This window comes from Pocillopora verrucosa, chromosome 2, assembly GCF_036669915.1.
Source record: "Pocillopora verrucosa isolate sample1 chromosome 2, ASM3666991v2, whole genome shotgun sequence".
NCBI lineage: Eukaryota > Metazoa > Cnidaria > Anthozoa > Scleractinia > Pocilloporidae > Pocillopora > Pocillopora verrucosa.
In genome coordinates this window covers 17,599,003-17,624,369 of record NC_089313.1, presented here as the reverse complement: position 1 = coordinate 17,624,369, position 25,367 = coordinate 17,599,003, and the positions used below count along the sequence as shown (strand labels likewise).

The 25,367-nt window shown below is 38.7% G+C and overlaps 2 protein-coding genes across 3 annotated transcripts in view; one reads left to right on the top strand and one right to left on the bottom strand.

The window, feature by feature from the left end:
* LOC131792837 (TNF receptor-associated factor 4-like) overlaps nucleotides 1-6,161 on the top strand; it is a 10,155-nt gene extending 3,994 nt beyond the window's left edge. For both annotated transcript variants that reach the window (XM_066162121.1, XM_059110245.2), the window contains 8 exons: nucleotides 367-421; nucleotides 1,377-1,481; nucleotides 1,642-1,803; nucleotides 2,129-2,305; nucleotides 2,534-2,974; nucleotides 3,487-3,564; nucleotides 4,141-4,218; nucleotides 4,398-6,161. In XM_066162121.1, coding sequence (XP_066018218.1) covers nucleotides 367-421; nucleotides 1,377-1,481; nucleotides 1,642-1,803; nucleotides 2,129-2,305; nucleotides 2,534-2,974; nucleotides 3,487-3,564; nucleotides 4,141-4,218; nucleotides 4,398-5,015 — 1,714 coding nt within the window. In that variant the 3' untranslated portion in view covers nucleotides 5,016-6,161. The remainder of the gene's footprint in view (nucleotides 1-366; nucleotides 422-1,376; nucleotides 1,482-1,641; nucleotides 1,804-2,128; nucleotides 2,306-2,533; nucleotides 2,975-3,486; nucleotides 3,565-4,140; nucleotides 4,219-4,397) is intronic.
* Nucleotides 5,528-25,367, bottom strand: LOC131792836 (peroxisomal acyl-coenzyme A oxidase 3). Its single transcript, XM_066162120.1, has 17 exons — nucleotides 24,799-25,367; nucleotides 24,505-24,582; nucleotides 23,614-23,703; nucleotides 22,513-22,745; nucleotides 21,791-21,997; nucleotides 21,466-21,474; nucleotides 12,668-12,731; nucleotides 12,199-12,321; nucleotides 11,527-11,647; nucleotides 10,639-10,761; nucleotides 10,362-10,472; nucleotides 9,939-10,024; nucleotides 9,675-9,743; nucleotides 9,062-9,200; nucleotides 8,823-8,890; nucleotides 8,257-8,343; nucleotides 5,528-8,082 (listed from the first exon to the last, which is right to left on the bottom strand). Exons 1-17 carry the CDS (start codon nucleotides 25,195-25,197, stop codon nucleotides 7,969-7,971), a joined length of 2,121 nt encoding a protein of 706 aa, XP_066018217.1. The 5' UTR covers nucleotides 25,198-25,367; the 3' UTR covers nucleotides 5,528-7,968.

Below are 25,367 nucleotides of genomic sequence, written 5' to 3'. Positions count from 1 at the left end.
GCGTATCACGTTGCATACAATGAGACCTTGCGGCAGCAAGTAAGCCCATTAGTACGCTCATTCTGTTCACGAGGAAAAGTATTGCGCTTTTCTTCTTGTATTTTAAGTATTCATAATTACTGGTGACGCCCAATTTCCTTTTGTCAAGTGGAAAATGATACCCATTTTAGTAGGTCAGTTTCGACGCGATTGAAATGAGCTGTCAATTCCATATTACCGCGTCTAGTGATACGGTTGTTTGCTAAAGCGGTTCAACAAATCGACAAATTCTCGCCGATAATTGCAAACGAATTGCTTATTTTTCTATTCTGCCGGCAAAGCAAATGAAATGCCGCGACTTTACATTTGGATTGATCCACCTTCTAGGCAAGCAGCCCGACTGAGATGTCCCGTGGACAGTTCAAGTATCGATTTATCTCAGGTAAGAATTTTGTTTGTTGGTGATACATCAACTTGAACCTCTTCGCTACATCTTCAACAAAAGGGTTCCTGGCGCTCATCCATCGCGCGTTTAAATGCTAGAATTGAGTGCGGCGACGAGGGAAGGCAATTAGTAAACTTTTTCAATAGACTACACCGCCTAGCTTAAAGCAATAAGAAACTTAAAAGAAAAACTCTGTTGGAACATTCACAGCTAGACACTGTGTCTGTTTCACTAAGGGCTTTTCAATTGCGCGTGTTTTTTTTTGTTCCAAAATAGTACACTCACGCGGTGAAAACACGATCATAAAGCGCAGAATTTGCGAACAACAATAGACGCCGGAATTTCCACCAGTGATAATTCCAGTGTTTAAAGAACTCTTTTACCGCCGCGCCAACTGTTTAAATACATTTCGGTGCAAATACAGAAAACAAGAGAAATGCAAATGTGGAATTTAGTTCAAAGGTTAGCGCCACTAAGTATAATCATATAGACAAATTTTATACAAATTTCAAGGATGCTGTTTTTATTCCCACGCCATTTCACGGCTTCCTTATTCTTTTGTGGTATTTATCTCCGGAGGCACATTTGTGGGATGAGGTGAAACCGCCGGCGCAGAATTTACACGAGACACCCACTTTAAATACAGTCGCGTACAAGTCAAAAGTTATTGTGCTTTTTGTTATCCTATCATAAGCGAGGGATTAAATGGAGTAAATTCGGATCTAACATCTATAGATAAAAAAAGTGAAAATTGATCATGACCTCGTAACGACTTGACCATTTAGGCGTTACCACCCGTGTTGCTTTGCAATGAGGTATTTGTCACGTAGGCTTAAACAACAGTTTTATTCGAAACACATCATGTACTAAAAATGCATTTTAAGAACCCTATGTTACGAACATTTCCGTTTCTATGATCTAACTGTTGCTATTTATGCCCATTGCGTGACAGATTTACGCAGATGATGTGACGAATCAGATGATATTTTCACTGAATGTTGTGTGTGACCACTATCAACTTGGCTGTAAGTGGAAGGGACAGTTAAAGAAACTTGAGGTAATATTCCCTAAATTAAAACCGCTTTTGTTTTTTTTTTAATTCAACATTTTGGTGCAGTTTCTACTTGTGACGTAACTGTTCTCGCTACGAAGACGGGTGAATCAGCTTTAGACCAACACTAGTTAAGATTGCGTTACCATTTTCTGTCGTGATGTAGGATCACATGGCCAATTGCAAGTACGCGCAAGTAGATTGCATTGCGGGTTGTGGTCAGAAAATTCAGCGGAGGAAGATCACCGAACATGTGAAAAAAGATTGTATAAAGAGATGGGTAAAGTGTCCCCGCTGTAAAAAGGAAACAACGTTTGAGAATCTACAGGTAAGTTTTGTGTCTCGTAGCTGTTCAGCAATACCGTAGATAAGGTGAGCCCACCATATCTAATAAATTCCATGCTTCTAACCGCGTTCCTTGGGGTGCGCGCGCATTTCGCCATTTCTCTATGTGTGGGAAAATAGATGTTTTATGTTCGATTAGTTTTTCTTGTCAGCGGCGGCCTTCATCTCTCATACCTCTTTCCATTATCCCTCTTTAGAGCCTCCTGGGCAACCCTGGCGCCCCTCCTCTCCAACCATGGATCTCCCCCCCTCTCCACTCAACCTTAAGACCTTGGGTGCAAATGTATTAAAACCACTTATTCCCTTAGAGCCATAACTGTCCTGCCGCCCGTCGGAACCCGGACCAGGAGATAGTGACATGCAGTAATGGATGTGGGGTCCGACTAAAACGACACGAAATGCCGCATCACTTGAGAAATGATTGCTTACACCGATGGGTCTACTGCGAAAACTGCTCTGTAGAAATCGTCTTCAAAGACAAACAGGTTGGTATTACTTCTCGTCTGTGATTTGTCCAAAAAAAAAGCCGCACTCTCAACCAATCAGGTACAAAACTATGATCTATAGCGACTTGGTCACTCGTATTTTCCCGCGCTTCAAGTAGCTTGCGTTTTCTTTTCCAGAAAAATTGTAAAAAGCCGTGTGCCGTTATCTAAATATGTATGCAAATTTTAGCATGATTATTTTGACACAGCAACTTACTTTCATTTCAGGAACACTTAAGACGTTGTCGACGCTCTGATTCCCAAACTGAAGAACCAGGAATAACAAGAGGAGGCAAACGACAGAGCATGCCTCACTCAGTGCGCTTCGATCCACGTGGCTTGCGCAGCGGTAATCGAAGCAACAGCACCTCGCAAGAAGCCCTGAATTCCAGTCCCCCTGCACCCATGCGCTCTGCCTCGTTTCCAGCTTTCCTCAATTACGTCGGTCGCGAGGAGATCCCAAGCGAGGTGGTCTACCGTGGGTCAGAACGAAGCAGGTCTCGCACAACGAGCCAAATCGACATCGAAAGAGAATCTGACATTTTTACATGCACTTGTGGTCAGAGAATATCACGTGGTCAAATCACGAGTCACATGTCAGAGGAGTGTCCGAGGAGATTGACCAAATGTCAGTATTGTCGTGCGCAAGTCAAGTTTGAAGACATGCAGGTAGGTAGCCCTATTTGATATTATTCATACACATATTCATCATATCATCTCGCCAAAAGTGATATGTCAACTTTCCTTTGGTTATAGTTGTCTTTGTTGCTGTACGATGGTGAATTATGACTTTTAATCTCCGAGACCCCTTCGAGGAATCGAACGTCAGTCTTTCGGATTTCGTGGTCTGATGCACCACCTCTGAGCTATAGAGAACTCTATTGTGATCTAGAAGACTGTACAGTAGTTCAATTCTTATGTGACAAGGGTCCTTCTAGAATCAGCCAGATATCCATGTTCTAGATTTCCTCCCATAGTCTGATTTTTACGCGGAACACCGATTGATCCTCTGTAATGGGAAAGTTGTTATACGATCATAATTAAACGAGGATGTCGTCCTAGCAATGTTTTGGCCTTTTTTTAACCACCAGTTGCTAAATATTCTAACAACTTATCTATGTTTGGCTAGTTGAAATTTCTGTTTATGATACATCAAGGTTATCTTGTGTCTTTCCCAATAGAGCCATCTTCAAGTGTGTCCTCACTTCCCCTTGAGTTGCCCAAATAGTTGTGGTGTGTCACAGATTCCACGAGAAGAGGTGAGAACTGCGGACTAACCACTCCATGTACCTGTAGGAACCACTCAGTTCCTATTATATCCATTCCGAGAGAAGACAACGTAACGTTTTAGCCCAACGCTGTTTACTTCCCACTAATTCGAGACACCTTGGTTCAAGGGACACAACATGTGGCCCAAACTGAAAAAAGGCTCCTAGAGCCTTTGTATCTGTGAACCCCTCTGTGCAGGGTCCTAGTTCTAAGTGTTCCTCAAATGGAAGTTCAAATGCATAATCAGTTGCAATGGCTAGCCCTCTCACGCCCAGAGGTGACCATTAAGTACTCTCTCCTTACGATATCAATACATTATCAACCAGGGATGTGATGAGAAGAAAGAAATGTATCAAAAGGGATACTTTTTTATTTAACACTAGATTATCCGAACTACAAGTATAAGAAATATTTTGAAGATCGACAGAGAGAGGAATTGATATTAACAAGGGTTAATGATGTACTAGTTGACCTGTTGCTTTCTTAATTTTACTATGGAATAAAAGTCTCTTAACACTGTGAATTTTATGAAGTATCCTAATCAATTGTTCACCGTTTTATCCAAGGTGGATCGCCATCTTACCCACGAATGTCGCTCAAATCTCATTCATTGTCCTTTTAAGCATGTTGGCTGTCAACATCAAGTAAGTATTGACTTATCTCTCGAGATACTAAAGAACTCATTCGCATTCGATATCCACTCAGATTGTCTCGACCTTACTTCTTATACCTTTGTCAATTGTGTGTCTTGTGTCGGGTGGGAAATCCAACCTCACAGAGACGGAAAAAAACATATCTAATTTATATGTTTTTTTTCTTTCAGTGTCCACAACGAAGCCTCACACAGCATCTAGAAGACGGCATGAAAAAACATCTTGAGCTCGTTTCACAGCTTGCTCTTGATCAAAGAAAGGAAATTGACCAATTGCGCGAAATTGTCAAACATTGTAAGCCTTTCACCGATAGTAAACTCTATTGGAGGATCGACGACTTTTGGAACAAATTTGAGGACGCCAAGCACAAAACAAACGTAGAGTTGCACAGCCCTCCTTTTTACACAAGTCCTTATGGGTACAAGTTCAAAATCGTGGTGTTCCCGTACGGAAATGGTAGCGGGGAAGGGTCGCATCTTTCACTCTATGTCCGTCTTCTCCCGGGAGAATACGACACGCTCTTGAAGTGGCCGTTTGAGGGCGAAATCACTTTGTCGCTTTTGGATCAAAACAGGGACTCTACCAGGGGCCAAAGAAATATTAGCCAATCGTTTAGCCCGGATCCTAACTGGAAGAGCTTTCAGAGACCTGGTAAGAATGGTGCCACACTCGGCTTCGGTTACCCACAATTCGTTTCTCATCGAGGCTTGGAATCTACGAGTTACGTCAAAGAAGACTGCTTGTTTATCAAAGCGACTATCGACTGCAAATATTCTGCTGATTTATAACTCATAACAAAAAAATCAATATCAAAGAAGTCTATAAATTTTCATTGCATACGATCAATTTTATGGCAAAAATTCTTACTTCAAGAAAGTGGACACATTTTTAATACAAACAATCTACAATATCTCATTGCTCAAATTGTTTCTGTAGATTAGATAATGAAAATAGTGTTTCCTTTTAGACTAGAATAGTAGAACATATATATTATACCATAATGATCTGTCTCTCCAAAATCTGTTTTTTCTTTGTTTGTATGCGAAATGGTGATAAAAATTTTTAAGAAGACTGAACTATCATATTCAAACCAAGATTTACGCTTGCGTCCGCAAAAATAGATCCGCTGTATATAGAGATTTGAACTTCGTGGGCGTGTGTGTTTTTTGAAATGATTACTTGCTTTGAGTCGAGACCAGCAGCGAACAAAGGACACTACAGTTTTGAGTCCTCGTTTTAGGAATCACTTGAGATCGTTATCATTTAACAGAAACGTTGTGTAGCCTGTTTATGATAAAACACGCGCGAGTATTGGAAAGCACTTTTACAGGTGTCCAGTTCGCATGTTGCCTTACGTAGGGCAGAAACACTTTCGATAACGATTGTGGTTTAGGTTATAAGAAAGCCGTTCGCTCTATTGAAGTAAGCAAATGTTAATGCCAGTAAGGTTTTTTCTATAAAACTTTTGAAAACCCTTCATGAACAAAGCTTTCTCCGATTTTGCAGTGCATCTTCGTGGAAGCGACAAAGCATTCGTGATTGTCAATACTCCCTATAAATCTTGTTTTCAGGCGCTATGCTTCACTCTAACGTTGAACTGTATCTGACCATAACGTCATACCAACGGCCGTAAAGTATTTTCAGTAAGATTTCAAGATCCAAGTATGAATTCTTCTCATCAACAGTAATTGTTTTATTCAAAGTCAAAGGGCGAATTACACGTCAATCCTTGGGGTTAACTTTTCATTGTGACAACTGTTTGAGAAAGTTCATTGCACATCTTCTTTTATATTACTCTTGTCCTAATGCTTCCTTAGATTGATGGTATTGATCATAGATATTTAATAATTAAAACAATGTTTGCGTACTGCTGTGCGAGAAAATAACTCTGTCCAACAAGGACGTAGCAATAAAATACAGAATTTAACGCATTCTTAATGATTGATATATTTGTCACTGGTGTAGCTTTACTTTGCATTTTAGCCGCGCCATCCTTTTTAATCGTTTGACCCTTAAGAGTGACTGGCAACTAATTTCTCCTTAAATTATCGCCCCTGAATTACAAGGGTCACCAGAACAAAGGAAATGATCATCAACTAGAGAAATTCTTGATTGCTAAAGACATTCTCCTTGTTAGCAACTTGGGAAATGTATACGGTAAGGTATGTTGGGGTTTAAACGTTTTAAACCAATCGTAACCTGGTCACTTGCGTTTTCCTGCGCTTCGGGAAGTTCGTTTGCAAGTGGAACGGCCCTTTCATTTGCCATGAACGAGGCCTTCCAAGGGTGAAGAAGAGTAAGGATAATGCCCTTACAAAAGCCCTATTTGAAGTTCGAACTTTTGGAAAGCTTGTTAGTCTGTGTAACCTTCCCTCTTTGTATAGGGCGTAGCCCCCATGGCTGGTCGTTACTCACTAGGTACACTTTCACTACACCACACCTTAGGCTTCTGGTACAGGTTGTCATCTGTCATGACCCTTTGACCCCTTGGAATGACTAGCGTATAATTTCTCCTTACAATATCAACCCTAAATTACACATTAAGGCCAGGAGAATAAAGGAAATGATCACCAACTTAAAAAAGCTCTTGATTGTTTTATAAACTCCCCTTGTCAGCACGTTATGAAATGTAAGAAGAGCAGTAGGGAGAATGTACATACTGACGTTAGGGTAAAAAGGGTTAATAAGTTTGTGCGACTTTTTTATGATTGCATGTCAAAGCAAGTATTTTACCTTTTTCTTATCCAGTCATAAATACGTCCAACACTCAGAAAGAAGTGATTTGATTCTTGACTCATTTCTTTAATCTTGTGCACCCTTGTTGTCCGTGAAAAGTTCAGTAAAGTACGTAAATAACTATATATGGAAAACGTTATCAAATCTAGTTTATAAATAATCTTCCGATTTGGTAAATTTACTTAGGGCGTTCAACAGACATGAACGGAGGCTTTAAAGGGTTTTAACCCAAATTATTCTCATACGCAGCAAAACTTTTAACTAGCTTGCAATCACAGTTAGACCCTTTGTATCGCAGAAGTGATCAACATGTCATTTCCCCTTGCAAAACTGACATTTTCTCTTAAATAATTAACAAGAAAATGAATGGCAGCTAGAAAGGAGAAATACAAATCAGATCATCAGATTTGAAGGGTTTTGAGGGTATCAAAAAAAGATTACATATGCTAAGTTCACGAAGATAAAGTTCTAAAGGGCATTAACCAGCTCACAAACCTCGTTAGAAAGTCAAGCGGCCACAGTAATCTTGGAACGAACTTTTCGGAGGTTTAAGAAAAAAAAGTTAAAACATACCCTACGATAGTATACCATGAAACATTTTTGCAGTGTTTTCAGCACCAGTTGAATCGTTTTTTACACAGGGCGACTCAACATTTTGATAACCTATTGAATAACATACAAATGTATCAACCCGAAGGAGCATTTTAGTAGTTAAGTCACTTTCAATTTAATCTCTGATAAGTTTCTTTGAAACTTTCTTTTCCTCGGTTTAAATTTTGAGGAGTGAAAACGACGTGAACGTCACGTTTAACTGGAAGGAAATCAGGGCGTCACATAAGGAGGCTCCCTAAGTCACCCCATCGAAGTGATTAACTGCAAGCATAAAACCACCTAAAAAATCCTCAACTTGAAACTCCTTCCTACAAAACACGTTAACTAGACATTGACTTTCTCTTATCAAGAGGAGAGACCATCCGTGAGAAATGTTTCCGGCGACGTTTTCTATCACAACTTGCTACGATCTCTGATAATGGGAAGTTGACGACACTCCTTCCACCATGAAATTCGTTCCTTGTTCTCTGGTTTTTGCATAATCGCAGCATGCAAGTTTTCATGAGCCTGGGGAAGAGAGAGTGAATCATTAGTTTCAAATGGTGGAAAAATAACTCGGACCAGACGGTCTGACGCTTTTCGTAGGCCGAAGTTCCAACTAAATTTCACAACTATCTCACTTTTGCTAAGAGTGGTATTTAAGTAAATAAATAAAAATTAGTCAAGATCAAAATGACCTACCTTTCCATTACTGTGACCAATGGGTGAGTTAAGAATAAAATCTGGTGGGGCTAAGGCATCCACCAGGGCTACAGCTTCGTTCTTCAACTGAGTACAAACACAAAAATACCTGAATTATCCCAAAATCCTATTGCACCATTTGTTTCATTCCACTTACACTATGATACATGCACGGTGTACAATGAAGTTAATGCTGGTTATAAGCTGTGGAACAAAGTCTCCTACAACAAGAGTCACTTCTCTGTAAAGGGATGGAAAAAAATTCTCACCATTTTTCCAAGCAAACGGAAGCATGTAACATCTTACTGCATGTATCAAACTTTGTTCACTGGCTCATGAGTGGTTCTGGACTTGGATCAAGGCTTGAAAACCCTTTTGACTCAAGTTTTAAAAAATCTTAGATACTAATATGGAAGGGAGAGAGTCTCAATTCCTTTACAAAACTCTCCCTTGCCTCATTGTGCTTTAAGGATACCCCCATTTAGGCATGACATACATATAATGAATAATGTGGAAAATGTTTGCCGCCACATTTCAGGGAAGGCTGACAAAAGCAAATAGCTTACCTCACAACAAAGAGTAAGTATGGCTGCTCTCACAATTCTGGCATCATTCACTGAGCAACAAAAGCCACCTACAGTAAATAAACAAAGAATACCTTATTTCCACTTCAGAGCCCTTTTCAATAGAGTTTCAACAGAGTTTCAACATCCTGGAGAAAAGTTCCCTTAAGTGCAGTATCACTATACAGTACAAAACTTTGCACAAAGAGTCAGCAGCCTAGCTTTCTTTATGGTAGCCTCACCTTGGTATAGAGTAGTGAGATGTGTCTCTAAAGAGGACAAGCCATATAGTGAACAAAGTCTGAGAAGAACTGGTTTAAGAGCTTGTGGAATTTCATCCTCATTGAAAATTGCTTCCTTGAATCTCTTCAAAATTGTACACTGAAATAAAAAGTAATTAGTTGGCTAGTCATTGTTACCAATAAGGATAAAAGTGTTTGTGGTGAACACCATAAGAGGCACCATAATCCAAGGTTTTCATACCAGTGGGATACTGTTCACAATTATCCAAAATAACCTTATAATATAAGAACTCAACTGCTTGAGATTCCCACCCCCCAATTTAAAAACTTTTAAAATTGTATAAGCTGACAATGAATAATAAGTTACTTAACCCTTAAACCTCTAAGAGTGACTGGTGTCTAATTTCTCCTTACAATATCACCCTTGAATCACACATCAAAGTCATGAGAATAAAGGAAATGATCACCAACTAATAGAGCTTTTGATTTTTGAAGAAATTCTCTGTGTCAGCACCTTAGGAAATGTATAGAGAACAGTATGGAGAATATATATAATGATGTTTGGGTGTAAAAGTTTAACAAATAGTAAAATGTGACAGAAGACAAACCTTACCTCAATGAAAGCAAGTGCCAATGACCTACAGTAAAATACTTGGCTGTCATTCTTAGCTGCAAAGGAGTCCTTTGATGAAACAAAGACAAAGAGATTGTTAACTTCATGTTTCTGACGAGCTTATAAGGCTTAATTGAAAATTATTGCAAATGAATAAGTTGGAGTCTTATCCTTGCTGGAAAAAAGCAAGCATACAAGCAGAACAAAAGAAAAAGACCTTGAGAATGGAACAGCAGAATCAAACATAATCATCAAATGAGGTACCTTTCCACTTGTAAGCTCTTGCTTAAACTTCTGGGCACTCTCTTTTAGTAGGTAACAAACAAGCCATTGGTATGCTCCAACAAGAACTAATCAGGAATAAATCATTTGAATAATGTGATCAATATTCTCCATACTGTTCTATATACATTACCCAAGGTGCTGAACAAGAGAATTTGTTTAATGATCAACAGCTTCTTTAGTTGGTGATCATTTCCTTTATTCTCGTGACCTTAATGTGTGATTCAGGAGTGATGTTGTAAGGGAGAAATTAGATGCTCTAATCACTCTTAGCAGTGAAAAGGTTAAGAATATTATTAAGTCACTCAATCTACCAAAGGGGTTATTCTACACTACATGTCATTAACCTCTCTCCCCCAAAATCCAAGCATAACAGAATCTAATATTACTAAGACCATTACTTACAATCAGGGTTTCTACATTCTTGCTCAGTGCTTGCATGGAATTTATGTGTCATAATTTGTTCAATGTCATTTATGAAGTCAGCTGTGTGAAGGGGACTGGAAATATGGGAACCTGTGGATAAAAGCAATGTGTATTGTGAGGTTTTGTTTCACCTGTGTTCCAAATTTAATCTTTTTCAGTTTTACATCCTTATCACATTCTTACACAATTCTTTCTTGGTCACTCATAGGAGTTCAAAGGTTGAGATATAACTCAAGAAAATTTCACTGCAGTTTACCTTTCTGTTTAGCATCCAGCTGGGATAAGAGATAACTACTTGTCTGCCACAGAAGCATGTTATTATCTCCTTCATAAGTGCAGTTGGGGTCATTATCATTTCTTAATTCACCTAACCTGTTGACTGAAAGAAAATAACTGATATGCAAAAACAACTAATTCACAAGTAGTGCACCAAATGGCAAACTTTTCTCTCAGGAGTATAGCAATGTCATTCTTGTTTTTAGAATTGTAAAGACACGGCTAGTCAAACCTCTCTGTGCATGAATGACTCAAACTATCCAAGATTTCATAGCATTTAAAATTGTCCAGCTTGTACAACCTAGAGTTATGGACAAAGCCTAACCTTATCAGAGATGCCTTCCCTATAATTATGGTAATTATAACATTTAATTGACCACTCCCCCAATGGGGCTATTTAGGGCCAATACGAACAAATTGTATATCAACAACGTACAAATTATATAGACTACGTAGAGTTTAAAAATCCCTACTGGCCGGAGGCAGACCAGTTGGCCACATGCAAGGTGCAGCCAGAAAGTTGAACTTAGGTAACAGAGAACAAATCCAGTAAGGTAAGTGGGGTAAAGGGCTTGAACCCTGAGACCAACGAATTACAAGTTCATCGCTCTAACCACTGGCCCTACTGTTTGTGTGTGTTAGGGAGTCAGCTTGATATTAGGGCTGTGAGTGAGGGCCTTAACCTGTAACATCCATTACCACTTAGCTAACAGAATGTTACAGGTGGAGATGTTAACGCTGTCATGTAACATTTGGGTACATATTACACCACCAGGGAAAGTATGCCCAATGCAACAGCAGCTTCAAAACTTAGTGACAGCCTTGGAGATCATATTTAGATGGAAATCATGTCACTTAGATAACTCACTTGCAAGGTAACCATGGCCACCACAGGCCTCACGACATTCCTGAATAGTACTTTGTGCAATCCAACTGGCCAGAGGTTTGCTAGCAGATGACAAGGCATGGATCTCACGTCCTAAAGCAGCCTGAAACATATATGTCAAAATTATATTGGGTGATAAGCTAAGAGAATGTTATTCACAATTCTGTGGAGTATTTACCCAAACCTATTCCAACCATTTCATGTGATATGCTCAAAGAAATTGTAATTTAAGTTTTATACAACATTATTAGCAAATTTTCCCTCAGAAATTAATATTGAGAATTAAAATTATGTTTCGGGTTGCAAAAGATTAAACCACATAATTTTAAGGCAGCAGGCTAATATTAAAAACCTCTACTTAAGAAACTCAATATGGCGGCCAATTTGCATCATCAACTCAGTTGATAAAATCAATGAAATTAACTCCAATGCAGCACCACAGTTTCTTTTGAAACTTACTCTCTTAGGTATTTTCATGTACAGTTCTGTGGATTGTGAGTTTGTCAAAGGACATGTCAAGAAAGGATTGTAGTAGTTGCAATTTTGGCTTTGATAAGGAATTAATTTACTTTTAAGACTGTTGATGAATTTTTTTTGGCCTCTCTTTTCAAATCATTTGGTGTTTATTAGCTAATTTAATTCATATTAACTTACTTGTGTTTCACCTGATTCTCCCATCATCATACCAACTTGTAGCTCAACAAAATTCATAAAGAAGGTCCTTGCAAAATAAGCTAAAGCATATGTTGCTGCTAACTTGGGAATCAGTCTCCATTGCTGGGAAGAAGTAAAAGTTAGACTTCATTTAGCGGAAGAGGGTTTTTGTGTTTTATGAAATGTAACTACCAGTAATACCAAAAATTGTAGCCTGGGTTGAGGAGTGAAGGGGGAGGGGGGGAATGATGAAAAATGGAGTAGATTAAGGGTATCAGGTATGCTATAATTTCTGAACAGCATGATTGCATTGCTAGTCTGCAAACCGTTTTTTACAAATTGCATTCTGCATAATCATAAAACTGAACTTTGTAAATTTTTGCACAAAGTTTAGTCAGCTATCAGACAGTACCTAAACTTTTAGTAAGTGATCTTCTGACAGAAAATACTCTAATAGTCCTTTGCTAACCTGCATTTGATATTCTAACACAGGAATTTCATCCTTTCCAGGTGGGCCAAACTGTTTTCTAACAAACACCTCCCCATTTAAATGTGTACTTCACCATTTTAATGTGTACTTGAAATTTTGGGTATCTTAGTTCCTGAATGAACCAATCAGATCTCAAATACATTTTTAATTAGTTCTTTGGGATATAAGTTACTGTGTCCACCAATCAGATTTGGTTTGTAATGTGAAACTTACTCTTCAGCAACTTAGTTCCTCAACAAACCAATGACATGGAAGAATATAGGTCAGGTCATTTCTAAATTAAGGTTTGCCTGTTTTATTTCTGTCAACAACAAATAAAACAGACAACAATAGATGGGGCATTTCTGCTTTAAGAGCAGTAATGTTTCATCATAAATTGGATGCTATCTGTACTAAATTATTCTTCTTCGAGGTTGTATTATTTTTATTAGCGCTAGACGCGTAGAAGCTTTTTGTAAAGTTTTGTCACTGTTGTAATTTTGCGGTTAAAAAAATCAGTTACATTCAGTGTATTTCACCTTAGAAATATATCGAATACTCTGTGGTTAACACAGCAATGGAAACGCAACCGATTGCTTACAATTCCACAGAAATCGTTGACAGAAATCGTTGACAGAAATTGCCACCACGGTTTTGCCGCGCTCTTTATCAGCGCCCGAATACTAAGAAAGCGATCAAATGACCATTATCCTTTGTAAAGACTGTGAATTCATTTCCGGTGAACGTGCAAATAATCGTGTCCGCGTGATAAAAAAGAAAAAAATATCGCAACCTTTTTATGCTCGTAAACGTTCTTAAAAGCAAGAAGATTTGACAAGCTTTCCTGTCAAGAATGTGATAATGACATTACAGTAATCGTGACACCGTAACACTTATTAGAAGGCAAGCAAGGACTTGACCTGTAGACGCACGAGAAACTTATCATCTTACTTTTCCGCCCTATTTTGCTACAGGCAACGATTGCGTTACAATTTTGGATTTTTGCACTGAATGTATGCTAAGTTGAAGCAAATCATGCTACTGAATTTAACCCAACTAATTACTACTGTATTTACGAGGAGAATTAATCAAATCTGTTTAACAAATTCCACATACAAATGCTATCATAATAAAAATTATCTTATGTGTTATAACAATCCAATGAAAGTAACTTACCGGACTTGAACGTCTTTTAAATCGCGAAATTTGCCATTCTCCATTCAGTTTCCATGCTGAGAAATTCAACTTTTCCAAATTCTTAGAAGAAATTACATTGTTACGAATGTAGTTTTCGCTTCCATCTCGCATACGATGTCTCACCTCTGAATTTACTCATTTCGCGCCATAATGTAATTTTGGCGGGGAATAGACAAATAAATGCTGTTTGTCTCTGTGTTGTGTAAAAGTTCATTCCCAACAGATCAAGCCTTGTTTTGAAATACTTAGAACGCATTCAACGTTCAAGCAAGCGATCTAATGAAATTGATTTGACAGAAGAGAACATGGCTCGTTAGCCGACGCACTAGAGTACGATCTTGGAGGAGTTATCGATCGAACGCGATTTATTTCACGGGAATTCCTATTGTGACCACAGCTGTATTGTTTTCCTAAACCGCTAGCTGATTGGCCAAACCAGTAGCTAATTTCGTGGCTACGCGAGCCACAAACTACCACGAAGAATATTGATCAGCCAAACACCATGAAGTTTATTTCAACATAGTATTACACGAGCCTAGTACAGCACCTTTTGTCATGCAACAGGATATCCGTAGTTAATCGAGCCCACCGTGCCTTCTTGAGTTTTTAATTTTAGATTAGTGCAAATGAAAGCGTATTCCTTTCTTGAGTAGTAAGCTTTTTAAAAACTTCTAGGAAAATGAGACCTATTAAATCGAGAACTCGTTGTAGTATAATTCAAGTTGTTGCTAATGTTTAGCTGGCAACTTTCTGTTGATTCGCATTTCGTTCATCCTTGAAAATGTCATCTACTTCTTAGCGCCTAAATAATACAACACTCAGTTGTCCTCTTTCGCAATGCTTTTCATACCTTTCGTGTCTGCATGTAGTCGCTGATACAATGCGTACTAGACTCATCGAAATGTCAACATTTTCAAGATATCTTAACAACCGTCTAAAGAATCCTTGTTACTGTTTATGTTATCAGTATGAAACTTTGCTTCCGAGTCGCTGATCGTCTTCGAACAGCTTGAAGCTTACAGCGTGTGAGTCGGTGACTCGTTATATTATAACTTATGTCACATTATACTCGATCGTCCTCTTTCGAATATGTGGTCGATAAAATAGGTTGCATTAAGTTGACTGAAAAGCCATCTTCTTCAACACGTCTGAACAAACTTCAAAGGACTCAGTTTAATTCTTTGTTTTATCAGTACAAGATGTTGCCTTTTGGGTTGATGACCGTCTTCAAACAGCTCGAAGCGTGCCGAGTTTGAGTTAGTTAAAAATTATACATCGATAATATCATATTGTTCTCAATTGCCCTCGAAGTTTACTCAGGCGGAGTTAGTGAAGTGTGACCATGACAGTCATATAACAGTTAGTTGTCCACTTTCGCAACGCATTTTCTGTGGTCACGAAAAAAATCTGCTCAGCAAAATTTCAACATTTTCAAGATATCTTTACAACTGTCTAAAGAATCCTTTTTAATCTTCATTTTGATAGTGTGCCTCTTTGCTTCTGAGTAGAGGATTGCCTTCAAACAGCTCAAAGCTTACAGTGTTTGAGTTAGTGAATCATTACATCTTTAGTAATGTCACATTACAATCCGGTTGTCGTCTTTCGGGTCTGTGGTCAATAAAATGGTTTGCATTTAGCTGATCGAAATGATTCAGTCTATTTCTATATTTCACAAGTCGGCAATGTTGCCTCCAGGTTAATAATCGTCTTCAAACAGCTCGAAGCGTGCAGGGTTTGAGTCAGATGATAATTATACATCGATAATGTCATGCTGTTCTCATTTGTCCTCTTTTTTGCAATGCTTTGCGAATCTGTGGTCGATACAACAATTTCCATTAAGGTTATCGAAACGCAACATACTTTAAGATCTCTTAACAAACGTCGAATGATTCAGTTTGATTCTTCATTTCAACAATGGGCAATGTTGCCTCTTATTGCCGGTCCTCTCAAGGAGCTCGAAGCCGTTACATGGCTTGAGTTAATAAATCACAACATCCTCGCTAATTTCATATTACACTCAGTTGTCCTCTTTCTCAACGCTTTACGAAGCTTTGTCGATTAAATAATTGGCATTTAGTTCATCAAAATATAACGCACGTCACAAACGTCTTAAGTATCATCTAACTCTTCCGTTGGTATACACTTTTCCAACTGAGTTACGGGTCGCTCTTTAGGAGTTCGAACCATCTTCCTTCATTTTACTGGATTTTTGTTGTCAGAAAGAGACTTTGGACCGAGCTTGCCTGCCCCATTTTTACGGTCCGAAGGGTTTTTGTCTAGTTTTGTGTTCATTTGTTTTTGTGTGTGTGTGTGGGGATGTGTTTGATTGTTTGCTTTTTCAAATAAAACGAGCAAGTTCTTTAAGAAACTGTGGTGCTGGGGTGGGGTAGGGGGGGGGGTTTAATAAGAAAGTTTGATTTTATCAACTGAGTTGATAATGTAACTACTTGGTTACCGTTTCTAAGACTATTTTCTAAAGCTGACGTCTCGAGGTGAAGCCGTTCGTCAGTCTTCATGGTCGTCCAAGGATTTTTTTCCACCCCAGTTATGTCCGAAAAAAAATATTTTGACGGGGTATTTAAGCAAAATGGGTAAAAGTTTCCCAAGCGAGCGAATCACCATTTCGCCAAAGTGTATCTTTAGTGTGAGGTACTTAACCAGGGTAATTCATTTTGCTGCCGTTCGTTTCGAATGCGTAAGCCGCACAAAAGCATATTGTAGAGTGAGCCAAATATATAGCAAGTCTCAAGGGGTGGATAAAGAAAGTAAAGAAATTAGTATGTTAATCAGTTGGGGTATGACATCATGGTATAGACAAAACTGTCTTTGGCCCGACATGATTAAGATACTAATTTCTTTCAAAGAACAAGAATCAGCTGTATTTGATTCCCTTCATGGCCAGTGGCACAGCCAGCCGAAAGGCCCGTAGGCCTACGTTCTACATTCCGAGCCGCCGTTTTCTACGGGGATCAGATAAGTCACCTACGCGATAGATTGGGTTCGTTAAAATTGCTATACTAAAAATAATGAAACTAGAAGTGGATCTTACAACATCGCACACATTTCACAAAACAACAAAAGCAAACATGATGGAATTATGATCCTAATCCTAACCATATCACCCTAACCCTATCCCTAAGCTTATCACCCTAACCCTAACCTTATCACTTTAAACCTAACCCATCATGATATCGCGTAGGCCTCACGGACTCTTCACTTTTAGACCCTTATTGCAGAAGTTGCAATTGAAGATGTTAGGGCCGAATGTACATTACACCCCGACAACATCTACCAAAGGCCAGAACTGTGGGACTTGATGGCGTGGCATATTTTCAGATGGTGTTGCAGTACCTGTAGATGCCAAAAATGGAACGTAAAATTTCTTAATTAGACATGATCTTACAGAAAGGTAAATCGGTACAACTAAATGGATATTCAAATAGGCTTACGCACCTTCGAAAAACTCGAATGATCACCTGGTAGTGAATTAACTGACTTTACAGTCTGTACCATAAGCGTCAGTGGGAGGCTTCAGTACTTTAATAATGAGAATACACGTCATCGACCATAAAGGTGCGCATAAATCATGAGGAACGGCGTAATCTCCCTCAAACAACTGGTATCTGTCTTTTGCCAAAAACGGCAACGAACTAAAGAAAGAGTTGTTTCGCAAACTTTAAGACGTCATCTTAAAAGAGAAACAACCCATCCGTATGGGGAAATTTCCATATCTCCAAAAATGACTCCTTGTTGTGCGGCTTACGCATTCGAAACGAACGGCAGCAAAATAAATTACCCTTGTTACGTACCTCACACTAGAGATACGCTTTGGCGAAATGGTAATACGCTCGCATGGGAAGCCTTTGCCCATTTTGCTTAAATACCCCGTCAAAATATTTTTTGCTGATATAACTGGGGTGGGAAAAAATCCTTGGACGACCATGAAGACTGACGAACGGCTTCACCTCGAGACGTCAGCTTTAGAAAATAGTCTTAGAAACGGTAACCAAGTAGTTACATTATCAACTCAGTTGATAAAATCAAACTTTCTTATTAAACCCCCCCCCCCCCCCCTACCCCACCCCAGCACCACAGTTTCTTAAAGAACTTGCTCGTTTTATTTGAAAAAGCAAACAATCAAACACATCCCCACACACACACACAAAAACAAATGAACACAAAACTAGACAAAAACCCTTCGGACCGTAAAAATGGGGCAGGCAAGCTCGGTCCAAAGTCTCTTTCTGACAACAAAAATCCAGTAAAATGAAGGAAGATGGTTCGAACTCCTAAAGAGCGACCCGTAACTCAGTTGGAAAAGTGTATACCAACGGAAGAGTTAGATGATACTTAAGACGTTTGTGACGTGCGTTATATTTTGATGAACTAAATGCCAATTATTTAATCGACAAAGCTTCGTAAAGCGTTGAGAAAGAGGACAACTGAGTGTAATATGAAATTAGCGAGGATGTTGTGATTTATTAACTCAAGCCATGTAACGGCTTCGAGCTCCTTGAGAGGACCGGCAATAAGAGGCAACATTGCCCATTGTTGAAATGAAGAATCAAACTGAATCATTCGACGTTTGTTAAGAGATCTTAAAGTATGTTGCGTTTCGATAACCTTAATGGAAATTGTTGTATCGACCACAGATTCGCAAAGCATTGCAAAAAAGAGGACAAATGAGAACAGCATGACATTATCGATGTATAATTATCATCTGACTCAAACCCTGCACGCTTCGAGCTGTTTGAAGACGATTATTAACCTGGAGGCAACATTGCCGACTTGTGAAATATAGAAATAGACTGAATCATTTCGATCAGCTAAATGCAAACCATTTTATTGACCACAGACCCGAAAGACGACAACCGGATTGTAATGTGACATTACTAAAGATGTAATGATTCACTAACTCAAAACACTGTAAGCTTTGAGCTGTTTGAAGGCAATCCTCTACTCAGAAGCAAAGAGGCACACTATCAAAATGAAGATTAAAAAGGATTCTTTAGACAGTTGTAAAGATATCTTGAAAATGTTGAAATTTTGCTGAGCAGATTTTTTTCGTGACCACAGAAAATGCGTTGCGAAAGTGGACAACTAACTGTTATATGACTGTCATGGTCACACTTCACTAACTCCGCCTGAGTAAACTTCGAGGGCAATTGAGAACAATATGATATTATCGATGTATAATTTTTAACTAACTCAAACTCGGCACGCTTCGAGCTGTTTGAAGACGGTCATCAACCCAAAAGGCAACATCTTGTACTGATAAAACAAAGAATTAAACTGAGTCCTTTGAAGTTTGTTCAGACGTGTTGAAGAAGATGGCTTTTCAGTCAACTTAATGCAACCTATTTTATCGACCACATATTCGAAAGAGGACGATCGAGTATAATGTGACATAAGTTATAATATAACGAGTCACCGACTCACACGCTGTAAGCTTCAAGCTGTTCGAAGACGATCAGCGACTCGGAAGCAAAGTTTCATACTGATAACATAAACAGTAACAAGGATTCTTTAGACGGTTGTTAAGATATCTTGAAAATGTTGACATTTCGCTGAGCCTAGTACGCATTGTATCAGCGACTACATGCAGACACGAAAGGTATGAAAAGCATTGCGAAAGAGGACAACTGAGTGTTGTGTTATTTAGGCGCTAAGAAGTAGATGACATTTTCAAGGATGAACGAAATGCGAATCAACAGAAAGTTGCCAGCTAAACATTAGCAACAACTTGAATTATACTACAACGAGTTCTCGATTTAATAGGTCTCATTTTCCTAGAAGTTTTTAAAAAGCTTACTACTCAAGAAAGGAATACGCTTTCATTTGCACTAATCTAAAATTAAAAACTCAAGAAGGCACGGTGGGCTCGATTAACTACGGATATCCTGTTGCATGACAAAAGGTGCTGTACTAGGCTCGTGTAATACTATGTTGAAATAAACTTCATGGTGTTTGGCTGATCAATATTCTTCGTGGTAGTTTGTGGCTCGCGTAGCCACGAAATTAGCTACTGGTTTGGCCAATCAGCTAGCGGTTTAGGAAAACAATACAGCTGTGGTCACAATAGGAATTCCCGTGAAATAAATCGCGTTCGATCGATAACTCCTCCAAGATCGTACTCTAGTGCGTCGGCTAACGAGCCATGTTCTCTTCTGTCAAATCAATTTCATTAGATCGCTTGCTTGAACGTTGAATGCGTTCTAAGTATTTCAAAACAAGGCTTGATCTGTTGGGAATGAACTTTTACACAACACAGAGACAAACAGCATTTATTTGTCTATTCCCCGCCAAAATTACATTATGGCGCGAAATGAGTAAATTCAGAGGTGAGACATCGTATGCGAGATGGAAGCGAAAACTACATTCGTAACAATGTAATTTCTTCTAAGAATTTGGAAAAGTTGAATTTCTCAGCATGGAAACTGAATAGAGAATGGCAAATTTCACGATTTAAAAGACGTTCAAGTCCGGTAAGTTACTTTCATTGGATTGTTATAACACATAAGATAATTTTTATTATGATAGCATTTGTATGTGGAATTTGTTAAACAGATTTGATTAATTCTCCTCGTAAATACAGTAGTAATTAGTTGGGTTAAATTCGGTAGCATGATTTGCTTCAACTTAGCATACATTCAGTGCAAAAATCCAAAATTGTAACGCAGTCGTTGCCTGTAGCAAAACAGGGCGGAAAAGTAAGATGATAAGTTTCTCGTGCGTCTACAGGTCAAGTCCTTGCTTGCCTTCTAATAAGTGTTACGGTGTCACGATTACTGTAATGTCATTATCACATTCTTGACAGGAAAGCTTGTCAAATCTTCTTGCTTTTAAGAACGTTTACGAGCATAAAAAGGTTGCGATATTTTTTTCTTTTTTATCACGCGGACACGATTATTTGCACGTTCACCGGAAATGAATTCACAGTCTTTACAAAGGATAATGGTCATTTGATCGCTTTCTTAGTATTCGGGCGCTGATAAAGAGCGCGGCAAAACCGTGGTGGCAATTTCTGTCAACGATTTCTGTCAACGATTTCTGTGGAATTGTAAGCAATCGGTTGCGTTTCCATTGCTGTGTTAACCACAGAGTATTCGATATATTTCTAAGGTGAAATACACTGAATGTAACTGATTTTTTTAACCGCAAAATTACAACAGTGACAAAACTTTACAAAAAGCTTCTACGCGTCTAGCGCTAATAAAAATAATACAACCTCGAAGAAGAATAATTTAGTACAGATAGCATCCAATTTATGGTGAAACATTACTGCTCTTAAAGCAGAAATGCCCCATCTATTGTTGTCTGTTTTATTTGTTGTTGACAGAAATAAAACAGGCAAACCTTAATTTAGAAATGACCTGACCTATATTCTTCCATGTCATTGGTTTGTTGAGGAACTAAGTTGCTGAAGAGTAAGTTTCACATTACAAACCAAATCTGATTGGTGGACACAGTAACTTATATCCCAAAGAACTAATTAAAAATGTATTTGAGATCTGATTGGTTCATTCAGGAACTAAGATACCTAAAATTTCAAGTACACATTAAAATGGTGAAGTACACATTTAAATGGGGAGGTGTTAACAGCAGAGTACCTGGGGTAGAATTGGAAGGATACAAGTTTCACCAAACTGTAAATCACTACATCTGCCTTGGTTTTGTATCACATACCACAAGTACAGGCATAATTATTTAAGGGCCTTCCCCAACCCTGAAAAATGAGCTTCATGTAGATCATATTTCAGGCTAAATTAATTTGCAACATTCTGAGTAAGTACTGGCTGGAGATGCCCAGTAAGAACAACTCAACATCATCATATTATATCTTTTAAAATGATGCTCAGACCTTTGATTTTTTTAACATCTATAGTTGATCTAAGTATTACTTGACAGATAACTGCATACTTCTACCTAATAGCAATAGACATACACAGCCGCAAGTTGATCACTGCCATACTTGTTATCCCAACTCGCCCACCAGACAAAGCACCCAGTGCAGCACCAAATCTTTTGTTTGGGTCTTTAAATGGTGTAACATACTTCCCTGCAGGTGTCACATCAGCTGTTCTGTTCAGCAAGTGTTCCCGTGGAATACGAACATGGTTAAAAGACACAAACCTAAAATCAAACAAGCATGTTAACATCAGTTATTCTGACATTGGTCGATTCAAGTAATGAACAGAGATTCCAACTCCTGGGTATTTTTGGTCTTGTACCTGATCTAGCCCCCCCCTCCCTACCTCTTCCTTCATAAGACACTTGATTTGGCCTACCCTTTCAAAATGCCATCAATGATGCCGACCCTCTCCTCTTGAACAAGAAGGCATGCCCTGATGGTGCAGGTTACCAGCCTGCAATTATCAACTTTGGCATGACCATCATAGAGGTCATGGAGGTCTGATCTTGTCAACCCTTTAACTCCCAAGATCTGATTATTATTTCTTTCCTTTATTTCTTTCCTTGAGCTGCTACACAATTCTTCGTTAATTATTTAAAGAATCTTGCACTAGATCAAGATAACACTTTCTACCAAATAAGTTTGAAAAATGTCATGACTGTTTGCTGGATATTGTATGGATAATAGGGAGATAAGTTACATGTTAATCACTTGTGAAAGTTAAGGGTTAACTTACCCATTATCTAGTCCATTTTGACCCAGTTTCTCTCCAAGATCTCCTACAGTCACCCCAGGCATGGGTAAGAGATCTGTGGTGTTTCGTACTTGAATGACAAATGAGTGGAGTCCGTGGCAGACTCCATCAGGGGTGTAAAGCTGTGCATAGACTATGGCATGGGTTGCAGTTCTACCCAAGTTGCCCACCCAACACTTTGTAGCTCCAAAGTTGGGTGTATGGATCACAAACTCCTACATGTGGAAAAAGAAGAATGGCACCACATTAAGTTAATATGAAAATATTAAAAAAGAAGTTCTCCAAGCTGCAACTGTTGTGGTTGCCAGAGGGAGGAAAAACATTTGAGGGACTAAATTTGTCACAAGAGTCACCAATTTTGCAAAATTGTGTTTGGCTGTCATGTTGTGAGCTCCAACTTTTTATAATTTGATGTTTGTGGCATACAGTTGAAATCTAAGGTAAACATTTGCGTAAAATATCACATTACTACTAACTGCACAAAATCTCCTTTTAACTCTTTTGACCCCAACATCTGCATGCATATTCTCTGCACTGTTTTGTTCTTTAGCTTAAGCTTCTGAAGTTGATGGTCATTTCCTTTATTCTCATGCTCTTAATGTGTGATTTGGGGGTGATATTGTGAGAAAGGATTAGATGCTAGTCACTTTTAAGTCTTTCACAGGTGACTGAAATTTTATCTCTGATGACCATTAATATTTTTAGGTCACCAAATGGTGACTTTGTAAAGGGTTGAGCTTGGAGCCTTGATAATTATAAAATACTCCACAATATTTAGCATCATCATCTACTTTTTGTTGGTCAAGTTGGACTTTAGAGTATTGGTTTTTGCAGAGTCAGGAAAACTGGTGAATGCAGAGAAAATTCTTTAGAAAGGACCGAAGCAAAGTAAACAACAAACTCAATCCACACAGATATCGGTTTGTCACAGTGTAACTAGAGACAAATTTGTGAAATGGATTCTTCTTTGGAGGGAGAGTGTACATTTTCTCAACCTAAGGAAGCACAAATGGTGCAGTATTGAGGGCATTTACCTCCTGCTACTATGTTTGGGAATAATATTTGTTTACTGAGAAGGCTAACCTGTGATGATGGATTGTAAGTAGCTGTGGTTTGAACACCCTTAGTATTGCTTCCATGTGTTAACTCAGTCAGAGCAAAACAACCGAAGACCTGTGAACACAGGAGGAATGTAAACAAAGTCAGTTACTATCACTGTATTAACCAATGTATACCACAGGATAAGCTGAATAATACACATATTTTGATCAGTTCTTACTTATCACCTATGGGAGGATAGATGCAAAGATGATGTCACCACTAAAAAAAAAGCTTATCAAATGAAACAAATAGACTCCGCTTTGCTGCATCTCGTGTAGCACTTTTTTTGTTCTTACCACATTTTGATGTTGTCTGTAAGCTACTACTGAACAGACAAACAGCAAAATGAAATCAATTTGTTAATTATGCACCCATGTATAATATATAGATTTAGCCAAGCCTAAAAGCGGAACTCGCACTTTTTTTTCTCACACATCTCAAGGGCACAACGCCTTGCCCCAGCCAGGACTAGAACCTCAGTCGTCCGACTTGGAGCCCAGTACACTGACCACTGGACTACTGAACAAAGCCGTGGCATTGGTGCGCCTGCAGTACAGTTGACCATGCATGTTAAAAGTAGCACCTTGTATGGTCGTACAATCGTACGTCCAAATTTTTTTGGCTTGATGGGCTACTACTGTTTTGTATAATTATGGGGCTACACTCTGCAAGCTCCACTATTATGACTGCATCAATTATTGTTATTGTTATTCTGAAGTAACATAGGCCATTTTAAAGACCAACTCAAGAATCAGATATAACCAGCATAACATTATGAAAAAAATGTGAGAGCAATAACATCCTATGTCATGCCAACCTTCTCTGACTTACAGTTATTTAATTCAAAATGTTTAGAAAGATTTTTTTACATACTTCAAACCTCATAGCTTTATCTGCAAGCTCTTGGATGTGTTCGTGTGTGCTTGATGTTCTAACTTGACGAGCAAACATCTGCATTGAGAAAATAAACGTTGTTTCATTACATTGAAATTCTTTGTAGGGAGGTGGAAAGATGTAATATGCTACTTTACTTACAGGGAGATGCGGTTGACATTCTTAACTAAAGCAAATGTTGTGAAGTTTGTGGGGGAAGAACTCTTATGTAATATATATACCCTTTAAGAAAATGTTTGTGCAGGACATGTACTTTCAGAAAGCACGTCTTACCGTAGTGTTTAAATTGAATTTTGTTGATAAACTCCAGTCGTATATTCCTAAGGCGTCACTAAATGCCTGAACCAAGAGTGGTGCTGCCATAATATCATCTTCTGTCAAAAAATTGTACTCCGCAATTCTCTTACATCGTTTCATTGTTACACGCCTGCGTTCGTCCATACTCAATTTCCAATCGTTGACACGGTCAAATAACGGGTCTTTCTCCATAGTTTTCCACATATTGTGCTGGAATCTGACTACATCTTCTCCCCCATCTAAAAACACTTTCATCTGAAACCAGTCGAAGGAAGCGTGCTCTCGATAACTATCCAACGGTCCTGGAGGAAAGTGTCCTACGACCTCATCTTTGTTTTCGCTGTGCGAAACAGGTTTCATCGAGAACTCTGACATTTAAACGAGATCTTGATGCACTCTGATGTAAAATAATTCCGTTCTGCACGATTGGAACAGACTCCCTTCTCTGAATTATCGTGACTTTGTGCAATGTCTTATTTTTGAGGTAACAGGTTGTTCGATCTCAAGATGGACGTACAACCAGAAGGTCATCCAAGGGGAACACA

Coding starts and splice junctions, on each gene's coding strand:
- LOC131792836 (XM_066162120.1), bottom strand. CDS start 25,197: ATGTCAGAGTTCTCGATGAAACCTGTTTCGCACAGCGAAAACAAAGAT. Junction 23,704..24,504: donor ATAAAGCTATGAGGTTTGAA/GTATGTAAAAAA, acceptor CTGTGTTCACAG/GTCTTCGGTTGTTTTGCTCT. Junction 12,322..12,667: donor TGTTAGAATATCAAATGCAG/GTTAGCAAAGGA, acceptor ACTTCTTCCCAG/CAATGGAGACTGATTCCCAA.